This window comes from Elgaria multicarinata, chromosome 14, assembly GCF_023053635.1.
Source record: "Elgaria multicarinata webbii isolate HBS135686 ecotype San Diego chromosome 14, rElgMul1.1.pri, whole genome shotgun sequence".
NCBI classification, from domain to species: Eukaryota; Metazoa; Chordata; class Lepidosauria; order Squamata; family Anguidae; genus Elgaria; species Elgaria multicarinata.
The window spans coordinates 17,444,606-17,463,719 of record NC_086184.1 but is presented as its reverse complement, the minus strand read 5'-3'; the positions used below and the strand labels follow the sequence as shown (position 1 = coordinate 17,463,719).

The 19,114-nt window shown below is 44.7% G+C and overlaps 1 protein-coding gene across 3 annotated transcripts in view; it reads left to right on the top strand.

Moving 5' to 3' along the window:
- The window catches only part of RANBP10 (RAN binding protein 10), a 51,036-nt gene that overhangs the window by 26,693 nt on the left and 5,229 nt on the right, over nt 1-19,114 (top strand). For 2 of the 3 annotated variants that reach the window (XM_063141000.1, XM_063141002.1), the window contains 8 exons: nt 4,373-4,557; nt 6,129-6,241; nt 10,033-10,141; nt 11,524-11,672; nt 13,685-13,880; nt 15,260-15,384; nt 16,577-16,722; nt 18,080-18,191. In XM_063141000.1, the coding sequence (XP_062997070.1) occupies nt 4,373-4,557; nt 6,129-6,241; nt 10,033-10,141; nt 11,524-11,672; nt 13,685-13,880; nt 15,260-15,384; nt 16,577-16,722; nt 18,080-18,191 (1,135 nt within the window). The remainder of the gene's footprint in view (nt 1-4,372; nt 4,558-6,128; nt 6,242-10,032; nt 10,142-11,523; nt 11,673-13,684; nt 13,881-15,259; nt 15,385-16,576; nt 16,723-18,079; nt 18,192-19,114) is intronic. The other variant, XM_063141001.1, reaches the window with a different exon arrangement.

Below are 19,114 nucleotides of genomic sequence, written 5' to 3'. Positions count from 1 at the left end.
ATACACATCAGTGGAGAATGGGGGTGATCTTGCATAACGCTCATGTCTGTGATAAAAGGGGAAAGCAGAAACATATATCAGCATGCACTTTTCAAGTCTGAAATGATGCATATATTTTGCACATGGGCCTCAGCGGCAGAGTACAAAATGCCATGTAATAAGTAGCTCTTATATGCAGAACAACCCTCTAAAAAGTGAGTAAAGCACAGGCAGAGACAGCCTTTTACAAACCCCGTGGAAAGAACAGAGACCAGAACCATTGATAATTTAAGTTGAACATATGCAAGTCTTGCAATATCAAACAGAAGTTTCAGTTGGTTTGTAGATGGGATAAGAAAGCTATTTTTAATACTTTGAAGGAATTTTAAAGGCAAAGCAAAATGTATAGGAACGCAGATGTTAAGCGACCCCATTCCTGCTTAGCTTTGGACAAACCCATTTAACAGCCAACAAAGAAGACTTCTGGTGCCTTTTTGGCTTGAAATATTTGTGTATAACTGAATTTCAGTCCACTTTGCTGGGTCATGAATATTGACCAACAAAACCTTTGAGGCCTTCTGTTTCTGTGTGTGTAAATGAAGGGTGTTTGTCTTGCTGTATGCAATAACGATTCCTTTATTACCCACCCACCCCCTTATGAGTGAAGATTTCAGAACTGTTACCTAAATATAAGGCAGATGTCCAGGATATACCAGAACAACGTTTTCTAACTGTTGATACCATGGTTTATTTTGGAGGCTAAGGAGATGAGGTTTTCATTGCTATTATCAATCTGGTTATTTCTCTGCTCTATCGGCTGTTGCATTCAGACCTTTGATCTGCTCTTCAGATGCATTTGCTTCTTTCAGAAAGAGTTAACACAGCACACTAACCCATGGTTGTCATGAACCGTGGGTTGTTTGTTGAAGCGGGTTAGCGTGCTGTCTGAACATAGTACGTTTTCTGCAGGATAGTTAACTGTTGTCTGAACACAGCCAGGCAGGCTTGTTAACCACCCTGAACAACCCAACAACAAACCATGGGTTCTCAAGGTGGGTTTTTCCAAGAAAATAAGTCACACTGCACGGTTAACAAGCCACTGCGTTCAGACAACTCGACAATCCAACAAACAACCTTCATTCAACCACCAAGTGTGGGTTAGTGTGTTGTATGACCAGCCCCAATTATCAATCCAAGGACCAGTGTAGAAACAGGGTCTTTCTTTGTGTAAATGTAACATTAGAACATTTTAGTGTTCACTATCATTTAAGTATCAGTAAAATTTTAAGAATACTTCGCTGTTTTCTAGCGTGTTACGGCCCAGGTAAATTCTCTCCCTGATTTGCTTTCATGTCTTGCAGCGTTTCTAAAAACGGGTACTCAGGTTGCCTATATACCATGTCATGCTAGGCTTTTATATTCCTTTTGACCAGCCCCTTCTCCGCAGAAGTTCTGGATGAAAGAATAGAGTGTTCCATCTTCTAGATGATGGAGTTGGTTAGTGTACATAGTCTTCCCACATTTTCCAGAGCTAGAGCATATTGACCTCTGCAATGGAATGGAAATTAAGTCGGTGCATAGTTGTGAATGATGATCCTCTTCATGCTTCCCTTATTCCGGACAATACCTTTTATGCAGTTAATCTGCAATTCTGTGGCATCCTTGCCTACATTAAACTTGACTTACACTTAAGCGCAACTAATAGGCATAATGACCATCTGCTACTTCGGGTCTTCTTTCTGTTACTGTTTAATACCAGGAAAATCATTGATCTCCAGTCTCTTGAACTTCAAGCTGCTCTTTATCTAATCCTCCCCAGTACATCAGCCTTCACATTGCAATCATTCCCTTGCTTAAAAAAGCTCTTCCAATTCCCGTCTGCCTATATATTGGAGTTCTTGATTGTATTTATATAGGTATCTCTAAGATAGCTGCAGGGTCTCGATTGCTCCCCAAAAGCCAGGCCTTCCAATCCTTTGGAGCTTCAGTTCTTCATACCTCTTCTTAAATGTGTTGCAGGTGACATTGAATTTCTTTTCTGTAGAGTTCCATTGCCGTAATGTCACTCGAATTCAAAATCAGCAGTGAAAGAGACAGGCAGAATATCCTCTTCTCTTGACTAGTGCCAGGAAAGACTTTGGATTAAAACCATCTTGCAAGTAACTGGTAGACTGACCCAATCAGATGTAATTTTTAGATCTTTTTCCTGAAACTGATGCCCTGCCGAATAGAGTACCCCTTCCTTCTCTTTTAATATCATCCTCGTCATTAGTTATACATGTCTAGAGGTTGCATCCATTCAACAAAAGTGCAGTGTTCTTGCTGCCCCCCTTCCCCTCGTGGTGTGAAAAGTAATGCAGTTCCCAACTGAAACTTTTTCTCACTGGAAAAAAGTGAAGAGCCTATGCCAGAGACATCACAAAGTCATTGGATTTCAAAGGGCTTTTTAACTGTAGCTTAACCCTGATACAGATGACAATAACTGTGTGGGTTCTAGTTTTTTAAGTGACAATGCTATGTGGTCCTCATGCCAGTAGCTTCAGTACTCCCAAGGACATATAAATACTATCAAATTGTGTGTCTAAAAGTGGGTTTTGGAGTCAGGGAAGTTGCTTAGTGTGCAACGTTGGAGTACTGGGTTTGAGAGGAAAGGGGCATGCAAGAAACGGATGTCTTAGGAACGTTTAGTCACGAAAACAAAACAGCACTGCAAGAGTTCCTGAATGAAGATTGGGAATACTGCAGGGAAATGTGGACAAGTTCCACAGAAGGCCAACTATAAATGATTAGGGAGAGTAAATGAGAGACTAGATGAATATGTAGGCTGGAACCACAACCTGTGAAGGGTATTGGTATTCATTGACTGGCATGGCTTTTTGGAAAGGAAATGTAAATATGGGTGAATTAGCGCTTTCCAAAGCATTTGAGGTCTTACCTTGTCGCTCTGGTATGCTTCAGGCCAGCTTTCCCCAACATGGGTCATTTCAGTTGTTTTGTCTTATTATTATTTATTTATTTATTTATTTATTTATTTAGCACCATCAATATACATGGTGCTGTACAGAGTAAAACAGTAAATAGCAAGACCCTGTGGCATAGGCTTACATTCTAATAAAATCATAATAAAACAATAAGGAGGGGAAGAGAATGCAAACAGGCACAGGGTAGGGTAAACAGGCACTGGGTAGGGTAAAACTAACAGTATAAAGTCAGAACAAAATCAAGTTTTAAAAGCTTTAGGAAAAAGAAAAGTTTTTAGCTGAGCTTTAAAAGCTGCGGTTGAACTTGTAGTTCTCAAATGTTCTGGAAGAGCGTTCCAGGCATAAGGGGCAGCAGAAGAAAATGGACGAAGCCGAGCAAGGGAAGTAGAGACCCTTGGGCAGGTGAGAAACATGGCATCAGAGGAGCGAAGAGCACGAGCGGGGCAATAGTGTGAGATGAGAGAGGAGAGATAGGAAGGAGCTAGACAGTGAAAAGCTTTGTAGGTCTTACAACTCCCATCGGCCCCAGTGGTCAGATGATGGGAGTTATGGGCCAAAACATCTGGAGGGCACAAGGTTGAGGAAGTCTGCTTTAGGACATGTGACAGACCACATTCCTCACAGTTCCTGGTGTGTTCTTCCTCTGCTGATGGAGGGACATTTGATTCCTGTAGGATATTTAAAAGCTCACCTGCGACTATGGATTTCCAATTAGATTGAACTAGAAAATCTTGCCTGCTTCCAAATGCTGGAAGCAGTTCTCTTCCAGTTCTCTTCTTATCAGATTTTTTTTCTAAGCGGCCTTCCCTGTCTCCTAACTGGGGCGCCCCTGGAGGCCTATTCTATGCGGTGCTTATTTCTTTCCCAAGGGTGCATCTGGGTGTATTTACAAAGTATATTTCCCACAGGTAACTTTAAAATAGCATAATGGCAAGGGATAGAATTGGAGGCTTTGAGTAAATGGAGAATGTACAATTCAGCCCTGACAAATTATTGGATCACTGTCAGGCACTGTCTTTGGGGAGAGTGCACCTTATACCATGATCTGTTGCATTTCTGCTGTCTGTTCCTAGGAAGACGGAAGACCTCTGGAGAAACGTGCAATCTCTTTACTCACACAACTATTTACATTGCCTGTGTGTTTAATTGTTCTCTTTCACCCCTAAAACTATTGTTGGGCGTCACAAAAGATCCAATAAAACTCTGATTTCTGTGTCAACAATGTTTTTGTACCTCGATTTGGTTCCTTACAAATTGTTCTCTGTGATGTGCTTTCTGCACAGTATCCATCCCATCTGTCTGTCCCAGAGGCTTTATTCAAGCTTCCTCTAAGAAGATTAGAGAGAAATGTATGTTTTTGCTTCCTTCCATAAAGGGCCCAGGGTTTTAACTTGGGTTTCTTCCTTTGGCAGGGCAATCTGTATCCCACTGTGGGACTCCAGACACCCGGAGAGATAGTGGATGCCAACTTTGGGCAGCAGCCTTTTGTGTTCGACATTGAAGATTATATGAGGGAGTGGCGAGCAAAGATTCAGGGCACCATTAAGCGGTTTCCCATAGGTGACCGGCTAGGTGAATGGCAAGCCATGCTACAGAAGTGAGTGGGTGCTTTGATTTCTTTCAACTTGAAGCTTAATTTAAACCAACAGTTGCTGTAGAATTGTCTGTGATAAAATCCCATTCCCCACCCCTCTTCCTCTATGTTGGTCTCCTGTGTGCCTGATGAGCGATGGGTTGTCCATGAGGTTCCTTCATGGGATTGTGGAAGAAATGAACTGGCTGCTTGCCCTGCACCTGGTTTGCTGTTAGTTGCATTTGAAAACAACAACCACAACTGTACAGGCCTTACATTCGATAGCAATCTGCTGCTTTTGGAAACCTGTCTGTTGATCACTTTTTAGCCCTCTGGAGACAGATCACTGGCAACTGAGGGATCCAGATGTGAAGGGAAGATGCAGCGATTTGGAGAAAGACAACATTATCTATCTGTGTCCCAGGAGGAAATAAGGGGAAATGAGGCATTATACATATATCGCTTCTGAGCAGAATGGTAGTAGTGATGAAAATCTGATCGTTCCTGCTTCCGCTAAAAGAAAATCTAGACTCTAGAGCAGCCTTCCTCAACCTGGGGCGCTCCAGATGTGTTGGACTACAACTCCCAGAATGCCCCAGCCAGCTGGCTGGGGCATTCTGGGAGATGCAGTCCAACACATCTGGAGCGCCCCAGGTTGAGGAAGGCTGATCTAGATTATAAATGAAGCTTGACAAAACCAACAAGCAGCCCCGTTTAATACTCATCCCCTTTTATAATCTATTGCTTTAGGATTTTTTTAAAAATTTCTATATTTAAAGGGTTTTGTACTGGCCTTCAATTGAAATGTTTTAAGGTGGTTACCACACTGTGATTAGCCTGATATTGTGCCTGGCTTTCAGAAAGTTTTAGATAGACTTGTGGTTTATGACTAGTGCTTCCAGATGCGGCTTTTATCATGCAATCAGCCTGCCTCATTAACAGAGTTTCCTTGAGTCTGGGACTCCGGACATCATCGTCTTCCCTTTTTAAGCCTCCATGCTGCTTCCATCTTTTTCTTTCTTTCTACAAAGAATCCATTGAGGAGAAGATGGAATAGCCGCACAATGTCATTTGATTGGTAGGACTAGCAACTCTCCATCTGGAAGCACCCCAGTTTTTTCAATAAATTAGCCCAGCAGCATTGGCTATTCATTTATATACCTTTTTAGACATTTCTGTGTAGAGATGCGGGTGTGGGTTTGTTTTTTGGTAACAACAGCATTGATCCAAGATTCCTTCACCATAACGATACTTCAAGCCCTTACTAATCTCAAACTCCAGAGAGGAATTAAAGCAAAGAAGGAACAGATATCATAGACTCTCCCCTTTTAATAGCCGAACTCCTGTACTTTCTGCCTTTGTGAATGTCACAGGAGTAGTGCCTGCCCTGCCCTTCCTAGTATGCCTTTGTTCACCACATAGACAGTGGCTTATTTTCACAGTAGGAAGCAGACCTCTAGGATACAGCAAACTGACTTCACATTAACACGATTCTTCCAGAGATGTTCTGCTTCCCCCCCCCCCCCCAAAGGTTGTTGTGAGTCTGTGATGACAGTTACTGCCCATTGTACCAATTCCTTTTTTATGTTTCCCAGTATGGTCTCCTCCTATCTGGTGCATCACGGGTACTGTGCTACAGCGACGGCCTTTGCCCGAGTGACGGAGAATACAATCCAGGAGGAACAGATCTCCATAAAGAACAGGCAAAGTAAGTGTATCCTTATAACTTCTTTTGCTTTTCCCAAGAGGCTTATGCAGACAACCCTGCCTGCCTGCAGTATGACATCAGTCCAGAGTCTACATGCTCAGATGCCAAATGGAAGTGGTCAGTGGTCAGAACTTCAAAGCCCTGCACTGCACACTCCGATCTGTTGATGTATCCTGCTCTACAACATCTTGTCATTCTTTCCTTCCTTCTGCCACTCCCAAACGAAATTCTCTGATAGTTTTAGAAGCCAGATTAACCCACTCCCAAGAAAACAGGTCATCTTATTTGATCGGCCTGAGTTACCTTGCATATTGTCCTGGGGTTTCCTTTTTAAAGAATTCCCTGCTTTATAGTGCAGAGTATACGCAGTCCTGCCTCTGATGTCTTCATGTGGAATTTTTAGTCTTCTCCCAACTGCTGAATTATTTGCTATATTCATGGGCCGTCTTTCTGCTATAATAGATCTTAAAAAGAGGGGAACATATTTCAGGCCTGTAGATTTTTATACGCCACCTTCTTAACAAATCCCTGGGGTGGCTTCCATATAAAATGTTAAAATAGCATTACAAAATAAAATATAAAGTTTGCACTTTAGTAAAATCAATAAAAGAACAGGATACAGCTAAAAAAACCATAACAGCAGATAAAGCAGTATCACTGTTCAATTAAAATGTGGATAAAGAAAACTGCTTTTACCTGGCATTGAACACCCATCAGAACTGGGAGCCTACCATAGAGAAGTTCTTATCTGTAGTCACCACCCATCCAAACTCTGAAGGAAGGAGCATTGAGAGAATGGCCTCTGAAGATTATCATAATCGGGCAGGTTCATTTGGCAGTAGACAATCCTTGACATACTCAGGCCCCAAGTTATAAAAGATGGCTTTGAAGGTAGTCTTCAAAGGGAAAACCATGTAGTGTCAGCCCAATCTTGATGTTTTGCTGGAGCATTTGGCCAGACTTTCTGCTCAGGGGAGGCTGCAGTTGGCATATCAACCTAAGTTGGTGGAAGGCAGCTTGTGCCATAGATGCCAGATGGTAAAGGCCAAGATAGATCAGCATTCTCAAGCTGCAACCAACTCCTCAACGGCAAGCGCAACCCCATTTAGAATGAGATGAACACTAACTTTGCAGATCAGAAGAGCCATCCCATCAACAGCGTCCCCATTTTACCTGAATTGAGCTTTGATTAGCCCTTATGTAATCCGTTACTGACTCTTTACCACATCACTGAAGTCAGATGAAAAATAGCCTACTGATGACACCTTCCTCCAGATCTCTGAATAACATCCCATAATGGTTTCTTGTTGATGGTAAACAGCATGTAAGATAGAATATTGTGCCACTTCATAGCACTATCTATTTATTTTATTTTGAATACGTTCAGTAACAGACATTTTTTGGGTGGATTACAAAAACTAAAAGAATAAACTACTATCGGCCTGTTCAGACAACACGCTAAGCCACTAACTCTTTTGCAGCAAATGGTTAGAGTGAGTGTTTAAACTGTGGTTATGTAGCCAACTTGGCTAGGAATAGTTCACATGACACGCTAAGTCATGGTTCACATGGCATGCTAAGCCACAATGTTTAGCGCAAAATGCTTAACCACCGTGGCTTAAGTGTGTCGTCTAAACAGACCAATACAAAAGCTAAAAGATTAAAGTATACAATATAAAATGCTAGGCATCTCCTACACTGTCAGTCCTTCCTTTGCAAGATGTCCTATGATACCAAACGGGGCAAAGGTTGAGCCAGTCAGCAACCTTTCTCAAGCATCTTGTTCCTATCCTCAAGCTGCAACAACCAAAATGGATCCTAACGACATTGATAAGGCAGAACTCCAGACATGTCATGAATCAGGGCTGCCTTCAGTGGCATCCAAGTCAAGATACACATGACAGTTCTCCTCAGAGTGCTTTGGTAGTGGGCCACCAAAGGTTCCCTAAGACCATCCTGGGAATCAGTTTGAAGAAGTTCCTGGGATCATATCTTTGGTGACCTTTGAGTTGGCCTAATGAATGTATCACACTAATATGGTTTTTAAAATTTCACTGGATGGCACTGTGATGAAGAAGTGCTAGTGAAAATGTGCAGCTGCTACGGTTCTATGGTGAGTTTTAAGTTTTGTTTGGCCAGACACACCCTGAGATTTCCTCCTGTTGTCATCCCATCTTTCTTTCTTTCTTTTATTCCCTGGAATACCAAGAGCTGACTGGGCTGTATTCAGTGGGAGAAAAAACTTAGGGACTAACATGCCCATGGCCTAGCATATATCAGTGACTCACAGGCATCCAAGACCAGATATATACACTCAGTCATTCAGACAGAATCCTGATAGAACCACAGTCCCACCTCATCTCAACCACCAAGTCTAAAACAACTAACAATATAAAATATATTTAAGAAAACTGCCACATGGCCAATAACATCTAAGGCCTGGGGAAGTGTACATTTTCCATCATTGTCAGAACCTTCATCAAGACCCCCATTCTCAGGAAGAGCCAGGAGCTGCATATTGTCCAGCTGGCCAATGTGAGGAGATGCCCTCTTCTCCCAGTGGCGAAACACCTGGTGCTACCTGTCCCTGGTTGCTGGGTGTAGCACACATCGAAGTGAGGGTAGTGTGGGAATTGGTTTCTCTCCTGGGGTCTCCATGGGACAACGAAAGAGCAGCAATTGAAACACACACCCCACAAGCACCAGCAGGATCTAAGGCCTGGGGAGTAGACATTTTCCACCTCTATCACCCCAGAGTTTTTATAAGTCACTGCTAACTTTTAAAGAAATTTATTATGAACTACCCAGAGAGCTTCGACTATGGGGAGGTATAGAAATATAATAAATGAATGAATTGTGTTTGTTCTCACTTGTAGACCCAATTCACACCTAACAGCAAATTGTGGGTTAATTAACCCATGATTTGCCATGAATGAGAGCATGTGCTCGTTACTTCCACTTTTAATCAACAACCTATGATCATTGTAGGTTCAGTGTGACATGTGAACCTGAAGCACTGTTTCAGGGCTAAACAACCCAGCCGTTAACCCAGTGACAAACCATGGGTTAACCACTGGGTTGTTTAGGCCCTAAACAACCCAGTGCTCCAGGTTTGCACATTGTGTTCAACAACCTAGCCGATCTTAGGCTGTTAATTAAAAGTGGAAGGGCTGACAACGCTGCAGCAGCTGCCTGCTCTCTCCCATTCATGCATGGCGAACCTTAGGTTGATTAACTCACAATTAACCCATTACTTGATTTGCCATTATACATTAACCAGGTTAATATCAGTCGCCTTGGAGTCCTGTCAGGTAGAAAGGTGGGATACAATTATTTTAAATAATTTTTTTTTTAAAATGGTAGGCAAAAAAATAAAATCGAAGGCACAGTGAAAAAGTATTTTTTTTTATTCCCCTACAAAAAGGGGAAGAGGCTGTGTTGGCTGAACCTCCAAGGGGAGGGAGTGGCACAAAGAAAAAGCTCTTCTCCTTTTTTGAGGATAGGTTGGTACAGATTAATTGGACTGAGAACAGGACCCCCATGACAGATACTGATGCCCATAGGAGGAATGAGCTCATAACAGAGCTAGCTTTGTATCTGTTACTCTTCTGTCCATCCTATGGACGTTCTTCCCTAATGCGTTCACAACTGGGGGGAGACACTTCCCTAGGCAAGTTGTCAGGTAGACAGACGTAAGATTTTATTGTCTACATATGGGACTATAGCATCTGCCACCTATCACTGAAACATCAGGTCTGCTTACATCCCCGTGATTCTGCTCTCATCTACAGGAATACAGAAGCTGGTCTTGGCAGGAAGAGTTGGAGAAGCCATTGAAGCCACGCAGCAGCTATACCCAGGACTCCTAGAGCACAATCCTAACCTCCTGTTCATGTTAAAGTGAGTGTGTCCAAATCCCATCAGGCAGAGCAAGAATTGCAACATGGTGAATGGCAGGAGACCGAAACAGGGTTAGAGCCCCAGCTTAGCTAACAGCCTGTTCGTAGCAACTTGCAGCACTGCAAATATGAGGGGCCCCTGTGAACATAAGAACAGGATGGATGGATGGATGGGACCTTCCTTGAACCAGGTTCCAGCCTGCCACAGAAAAGCTGGAGGTGGCAAATCCTCCAGTGAACAGTTGCATATCCCTCTAAAAGCCTGACGTTCTTTAGAACTGTGGCTTTCTTCTTCTTCATGGTACTGCTGCAGGAACATTCCCTTCAATTCTTCAAAGTTGAAGAGGAGACTTAAAAATTGTTCTAGGACATGTGTTAGAATAAAGCCCTACCCAGCTCAAAATGGCTCCTTGTCCCTCTCAGTTCTTAAGTCAAGCATGCAGGGATTAGTTATTGTTTATTTTTATCACCCAAAAAGGGCCTAAATTGTTCTAAGTGCTCTACAAGCACACAACCTAACAGCCTTGTTGGTCCTATTAAACAGTGATCTGGGTCTGGGCCACTTTCGTAGGGGTTGTGCATTTTTACTCCCAGTGCCTCTTTGAGTTTCGTGGTGCCACCTGCATGTCTGAATCGACAGGATAGGCACCTGGGTGCTAGGCTTTGCTGTCAGTGTTCCTTGCCTGCAGTTCTCTTTTGAGGCTTGTAGCACAATAGTAACTCTTTAGTATGAGAAACAGCTGATGGCGCCGGGATGTTTCCTGTGTGATGCAGAGGACATTTTAGCTGTTGCCCTGGGCACCTTACCTGCTGACTTGATCACCTGTGGGACTCCTATTTGTTTTCGTTAGCAAGAGAAAGATTGGTATTCTTAACATTGTCTTGTGTAGGGAGAAAAGCTGCCATTCCGGACAGCGCAGCAAAGGATATTGCTCTGGGACTAGCTTGGTCTCTTTTCTTGTTCATGAGTCCATGCTGCTTATAACCCAATTCCCTTAGTTTGGGTTTTGAATGGGGCATTCAGTTCCTCCATCCTCCTTTTGGTTTCAACGAAACATTAGCCATTTTTAATTGGAAGGCTTGCTTTCAATGCTAAACTTCTATTGTCGGATGGGTATTTCTAGGGATCCTTCTTTGTTCCCATACGAAACTCCCACCGGCCCCGTTCAGACAACACGCTAAACCGTGCCGCTTAACCACAAAATGGTCCATTAACCATTTTGTGGTTAAGCAGCATGGTTTAGCGTGTTGTCTGAACGGGACCATAGAGTGCTAAAGTGCTAGCATGCTTTGCACAAACCATTGTGCTGCTCATTGGTTCCTTGTTAGGTCGTTTTGTGTTTAACTCCACTCATCTCTCCCCCCGCCCCCCTTTGCACACAGGTGCCGGCAGTTCGTGGAGATGGTGAATGGAACAGACAGTGAAGTCCGGTGTTTCAGTGCCCGCAGCCCCAAATCCCAGGACAGCTACCCCGACTCCCCCAACCTAAGTCCCAGGCACGGCTCTAACAATTTGCACATTCACAGCACTGGTAAGCGTTTTCTTCTCTGCCAAATGGATCAGCTACTTTGCTTTGTGGTACATCTCCGTTACTCTCTGTTCTCATTCTGGAAGCCAAAATTGGGATATCTTCCCTAAGTGCTGAGCAATGCCCTCTGCAGAGGAGAAGTGGGTTGTTAAACTTTGCATTGCTTGGTGTATGCTCTGCTGAGAGGTTGTCTATTTTTTGGAATGAGCTCTGTAGCAAGTTTGAACATCTCTCTCTCTCTCTCTCTCTCCCTCTCTTTCACACCCACCCACACCCCTTTCAGTATTTTAGAGGCACCTTCCAAGTCAGATTGTAGTGTTGGAGATGGTTTTATTACGCTGAAGCCTCTGCCTTAACTTTTCTAACCTTCTTAGCATCCATATATATTGTAGGAGGCTTTTAAAGCAGCAAGAGTTGCCAAGCAATAGAGCAGATGCTGAGCTTGGCAGGACTTAGATGGCAGCAACTTTTTGAGCTTTTTCCCAACTCTCTCTGCCCAGGAGAACTGCTTCACCAGTGCATGCCCATGAGGAAACACTCATGAGGAATTCTCCGGAAGAATTGTGTGTATCCACATCTTGTTAGCAGTTCTCTTCCTGTGAGGGTCCCGTGCTGTTGGAGAAGAGCCAAGGCTGAACAGGATGTACCTCATAGGCATGGGAAAGTTCAGCCTTCCCCAACCTGGGGCCCTCCAGATATGTTAGACTACAATTCCCAACTGGCAGGGATGCGCTGGGGGTTGTAGTCCATCACCTCTGAAGGGCCCCTGGTTGGGATAGTTCGTATTGCTCCATACCTTTAACCTCTGGGTACATTTAGTGCCTCGTCTGCACTGTAGATTCATAGTGAGTGCCAAGCTAAACATGAAGTGGATTGTAATGGCATGTCCTGTCTCTTTTTAAATGTTTATTTTAAAGAGCAGCTGTCAAAGGAGTGAGGTACTTAATTCAGATCAAGGACACAGTACTAGGTGAGTAGGGGTTGACCCTTTCCCCTTGAGCTGTTCACCTGATGTAAATTTCTTCCTCTATTCCTTATTGCCCTGTGGTGAACTGACATGTTTTCCTGAACTGGGAAAATAGTCGTTGGGATGGGTGGATAGTGATTTTCATCAGGAAAACGGCACAAAGGAAAAATGTGCCCCTTATCCCGGCACCATGGTCTTGATCAGTATCCCCCCCCCCAATTCCCTCTTGCAGCTGCATTTAATAAACATTTAAGGCAGGGGTTGGATAAATTCCTGGAGGAGAAGGCTATCAATGGCTACTAGCCTTGATGGTTATGTGCTACCTCCAGTATCCATGGCAGTAAGCTTGTGTGCACCAGTTGCTGGGGAACATGGGTGGGAGGCTGCTGTTGCACCATGTCCTGCTTTGTTGATCCCTGGCCGACAGCTCGCTGGCCACTGTGTGAACAGAGTGCTGGACTAGATGGACTCTTGGTCTGATCCAGCAGGGCTCTTCTTATGTTCTTAAGAGTGTCCTTGAAGGCTCCCAGGTTGTCCTTTATCATAGAGAAGACCCTTTGGCTGTTTATGAGTAGATAATCTTTGGAATTAATCCATGGTGCCATGGCGGTTACACACTTTTTGTAGTCTTCTCAGTTGGCTAACATGTACAACTCTGTTCCTCATTTAAGAACTGTATATTTTCCATCTTTGGAAAATGTTCTGAAGATGCCTTTCCTGGTAAGTTCATTAGATATGCTATCCAATGTGCATGTCTTGATCAGAGCACATTAACAATTCCGTGTTCTTTAGGCACATTTCTTATTTTATCTTCTCAGTGCCCATCTATTGGCGGATAAGTGCTCGCTTGCTTGGCCTTGCCTGGACATCTATGTCCCGTGTGTGCTCCACTGAGAAGCCTTGTGTTGTTTATCAGCTTTGAGTAAGGATAAAGATCACACGGTGCAATTAGTTAGACCAGAAATATGGATTAAGCAGCCCACGTGCCCTTCCTTGTGACACTAAAACAGCGGTGGGGAGGTCTTGACCCGTCTCCTTTTATTTTCAGGAGCAGACAGCCCGAGCTGTAGCAATGGAGTCACCTCCATAAAAACCAAACAGAGCCACAGTAAATATCCAGCACTGAGTTCGTCGTCGTCGTCCTCTTCCTCATCATCCCCTTCATCAGTGAACTACTCAGAGTCCAACTCCACAGATTCCACCAAGTCCCAGCAGCACAGCAGCACCAGCAACCAAGAGACCAGGTAGAACAGAAGCTCCCTTTCTAGGGAAATCTACGTAGCAGCCAGCTGCAATAACAGGTGGCAGACATGGGTACTGTGCTTTGCTTTTTATGTCCAGGATGTATTTATTTATTTCTGTGTAACATTCGCAGTGCACACGCAGCCACCAAACACAAATCCATTTTTTTCCAGGCTGATTCAGTTCCCTTTCAGTATAATTGGCACTTCTGTTACCAAAGCAGGATTCAAATAGCCTAAACAAATATTCCAAAATCCACATTGGTGTAATACCTTTACTAGGCCAATGGAAAGATCACAAAAATCTTGTGATCTTTTGGTTGGCCTAGTGAAGGCATTATACTTATATGAATATTGGAATTAGTTTTACTGTCAGCACAGCTACCTTTCTTTTTGGTTTTCTAAATGTATAATTTCTGAAAATCCACCTAGAACATTTGATCAATCCACAGTGTGCTTCACTGAGGCTATGACCCTGTTTGGATGACATGCTAAGTCCCGGTGGTTAAGCATTTTGAGCTAAACCTTACGGATTAACATTTTGCGTGAACCATGACTTAGTGTGTCATGTGAACCATTCCTAACCATGGTGGCTACATAACCATGGTTTAAACACACTCACTAACCATTTGTTGCAAAAGGGTTAGCGGCCTCACCATCACCTAGAGTGTTGTCTGAACAGGCTCTATGTTTTAGGGAGAGGCCGTAGCTCAGTGATGGAGCTCATGTTTTGCATGCAGTAGGTCCCGGGTTCAATCTCCAGCATCTCCTGGTAGGGCTAGGAAAGAATGCTGCCTGAAACTGCTGCCAGTCAGTGTTGACAATACAAGTTATGCATGGTGTGGAGAATGTGGATAGGGAGACATTTTTCTATCTCTCTCGTAATACTTGAACCCATTGGGGTCATCCCATGATGCTGATGTGTGGGAGATTCAGGACAGTTAAAAGAAGTGCTTCTTCACTCAGCACAGAGTTAAACTATGGAATTCATTACCACAAGATCTTGCGAAGGCCACCAATTTGGATGGCTTTAAAAGAGGGTTAGATAAATTCCTGCAGGAGAAGGCTATCAATGACTTCTAGTCCTGATGGCTATATGCTATCTCCAGTTTCAGTTAGCCTATATGCATCAGTTGCTGGGGAACATGGGCAGGAGGGTGCTTTTGCACTTATGTCCTGCTTGTGGGTTTTCCATCGACAGCTGGTTGGCCACTGTGTGAACAGAATGCTGGATGAGATGGACCCTTGCTCGGATTCAGCATGGCTCTTCTTATGTCTCAGTATAAGGCAGCATCTTATGTTCCTATGTGTCTCCCCCATCCCGCGGCTCCAGAGTGTACTTTGGTCCGTTCGAACATTCTCCCTCTTTTTCTTCTGTGCAGTGACAGCGAGATGGAGATGGAGGCAGAACACTACCCCAATGGAGTCCTGGAGAATTCTTCAACAAGGATAATGAATGGCACTTACAAGCATGAAGAGATCCTGCAGACAGATGATTCCAGCATGGGTAGGTTTCAGGGCGGAAGCCATGCCTTCCTCACCTTCCTAGAACACAGTAAAATGAGCAAGTGTGGGTGATGCTTCCTAGGACAGGGGTAGACAACCTGGTGCCCTCCAGATGTGTTGGACTACAGCTCGCACAAAACCTGATCATTGGCCATGCTGGCTGGTCTTATTTATTTATTTATGAAATTTATATACCGCCCCATAGCCGAAGCTCTCTGGGCAGATTGCAGAAGTTAAAAACAGTGAACATTAAAGAAGTATATAAAATTTAAAACCATCAAGAATATAAAAACAACAGTATAAAACAACAGTATCCATTCCTGCAGTGAGCAGGGGGTTGGACTCAATGGCCTTGTAGGCCCCTTCCAACTCTGCTATTTTATGATTCTAAACAACAACAGTTGTGGGGTCCATTAAAAAAAAAACTTAGCATATGTTGTTAAATGCTGTTGAATGCCTGGGAGAAGAGAAAAGTCTTGACTTGGCGCCGAAAAGATAACAATGTTGGCGCCAGGTGAGCCTCATTGGGGAGATCATTCCATAATTGGGGGGGCCACCACTGAAAAGGACCTCTCCCTTGTTTCCATCCGCTGAGCTTCCCTCGGAGTCGGCACTCGGAGGAGGACCTTAGATGTTGAGCGCAGCGTACAAGTAGGTTCATGTCGGGAGAGGCGTTCCGTCAGGTGTTGTGGTCCCAAGCCGTGTAAGGCTTATGAGAGCTGAAGTTGAAAACACCTGGGGCAGCAGGTTGACTACCCCTATATAGGGGCAGCAGGTTGACTACCCCTATATTAAGGGGGGAAAACACTCGTTAGGTAGCCTCCTCTTCCAGTCCTTACATAGAGAAATGTCAGGGGCTGCCAAAATACTGAGATGTGTTTCCACGCAGGCATATCTTGGCTTGCTTTCTATATCTTACACGTGGGGATGCGTTTCACATGGGCTCTGGGACAGAATTGAAACTTCCAATAAGTAATGTTTAGGCTTCATGTTTCTGGAGGTGCCAACTCATGTTGGAAACTCGGAAACCCAAAAGGAGCCTTGAATACGCTTGTAGCGTTGGGACTCTTGCCCCACTGGAATGGGATTAATGGCTTTGGGGGAAGCTGGAGATGAAGCAGGGGATTTGCGCTGGGGCTGCAGAGGTCCCTCCCCCTTCACCTTCCCTCCCCTTCTTCTCCCCCTTGCTCTAGAAGATGGCTGTACTCAGAGGCAGCTCTGTGGAGGAAACCATGCTGCCACCGAGCGGATGATCCAGTTTGGCCGAGAACTGCAAACCCTGAGCGAGCAGCTGTGCAGAGAGTATGGGAAGAATACGACACATAAAAAAATGTTGCAGGTGTGCCCTTTGGCCAAGTGCTCTTCCGCATTCGTGGCTAGAACTGCTGCGATTTACTCATACAAAATGTTTCTGGCCCACTTTCAAGGTGGCATGCAGGATTTTTTAAAACAATTCAATAAAAACAACACAATAAAAATACAATTAAAAAGAGCAGCGTTACAGCAGGAACGTTGAAAGGCAACGAAACTGCCACCCACACCCCAATCAGAGCACTAAGATGGTAAAAGCCGTTTAAAAGCCCTGGAAAAGGATGCTTCTCACCTGGCACCTACAAGTCATTCGTTTTGGTGCCAAGGGAAGCAAAGAGAGGAGGGTGTTCCGCTACCAAGAAGATGCTGTCCCTCGTAGCTGGAAATGTACAGATTTTGTAAAAATCTGTTCCGTCTGCATTTTGTGGATTGTCAGTTCCTTTCATTCCATCAAAACAGAAAGGCACCTGGCTTTCGTTGGTGGAATTGGATTTTTTCCAGTTTCCCAAATTTGCACATGCAAAGACACACAAATTCCCCCTTCCCCCAAAATATGCATTTTTATGCTTTAGCCTATGGGAGAAATATGCATTTGCAATTATTTTTTCTGGCTGCCATGTACTGAATTGAGGAAGGGGCCCTTGATTCCCTGCTTATCAGCAAGGCAATCTGCTAGCCCTTCTCTTTCTTCCTTCCTCAGCACATTTTTTTAGTGGAGTGGTGTTAAAAGCATGGGCCTAGACTTAGATTCCTCCATTTACCTCTTCCATTAGTTCTGACATCAGGCCAAACCATGGTTTGAGCTTACTGTAGTTAAGATCCCAATCCGTTCTTTGAGCTTCCAAAGGTGCAACAGACAAGCCATGGTTTAGAGCTACTGGCCTGATTTCATTTCTGTTCTCTCAAGAGGTCAGCGTCATTGTCACTCCCAGCCTCCATGGTCCAGCAGACTCTGGATGCCGAGTGATAGAAATAACTATGGTTTGTTAGTTCAGACGTCGTATCAAACCATAGTTATGATTCCTTAATCGTAGTTTGCCATCGAGTCTGAAATCGTATCTTGATTGGATAAAGAATCAACAATCTAATGATTGTCATGGCCAATGGAACAAACAACCCCTGCCCTCCGGATTCAAATGTTACGATCCGGTCTTTTAAGATATGCTGCAGATCTATATAATATTGGTTCCCTGAAATTTCTTCAGATCTGCTTCCTCCCAGGCAGAGGAGAGAGTTCAAGGGGCCCAAGCTGAGCCCCTTCTCTGATTCTCCATTTGGGGAGGCTCAGTGAGTTGAGGAGGCCCTGCTGTGACATTTCGAGAATCCTGGTGTTTCACGTTGGTGTGTTTGCAGTGCGGCTCAGTTCCCTCTCTCCTCTCACTCAGGACGCGTTCAGCTTGCTAGCCTATTCTGATCCATGGAACTGTCCTGTCGGCCAGCAGCTAGATCCGATCCAGAGGGAACCCGTGTGTGCTGCACTCAATAGCGCTATATTGGGTAAGTGGGCGCATGGCGAGGCTGCGCGGACTTCTCTTCCATGTGCGCCTGTTCCTGCAGGGAGGCGATTGAGGCTGGAGGGCACTCGGCAGGGGTTTTGCTCACTTATCAGATCTCCGTTGAGTGTGTGTGTGTGTGTGAGAGAGAGAGAGAGGGGGCAGAGGGAGGCAGCTGTACAGTGTCTTCAGCTCCCCCAAGTAAAGCTTGCTTTGTGTCATTGAGACTAACGTCAAAGCAGCCTCTTCTTTATATTACTGCCACCATGTGAGAGGCTACAATTGAAGGCTTCTTCTGCATAGCGTGAAGAGGCCATCATTCAGTTTCCCGACAGTTCCCTTTGCTTTCATCGTGGTCCCTGAAAAAGACCTGAAAGTATACCCGAGGCGAATGCCATAATTTTAAGAGTCACTGAGCTGAGCCTTAGCTGGTTTATTGCCACATGTGCTTCATGGCCACAGAGTGAAACGATTGCTGGTGTGTGGACTGGCAAGCAGTGTGATGTGAGAAGCGCAAAGTCCCCGGCTGCTATCTCACCTCGCCCCACCCATGGCCTTTGACAAGCTATGGTCTCTCAGTTTCCCAGTCCGCTGTATGGGCATAATAGTTCTTGTCTGCCTTTATGTAGGGGTGTACATGGACCCCCCACTCCGCTTCACTTTCAGATCCGCCATTTTTCGGATCGGGCCGCTCCGCCCCGCCCCCACTCCGCCTATGCCCACTCCGCTCCGCTCGGAGCTCCGGATCCGGATTGGAGCTCAGTTCCCCCCCCCCCATAGGGGGGGTTACCGGGCCCTGCCACCTTCGCCGCCCATGCGGCGACGGCGGCAGAGCCCGGTAAGGGGGAGGGGGGCCTTACCTGCCTCTGTCCGTGGTCTGTTGCCGTCTTCAATTGAGCCCGCGGTTCAACCAGGAAGTCTGGGCCG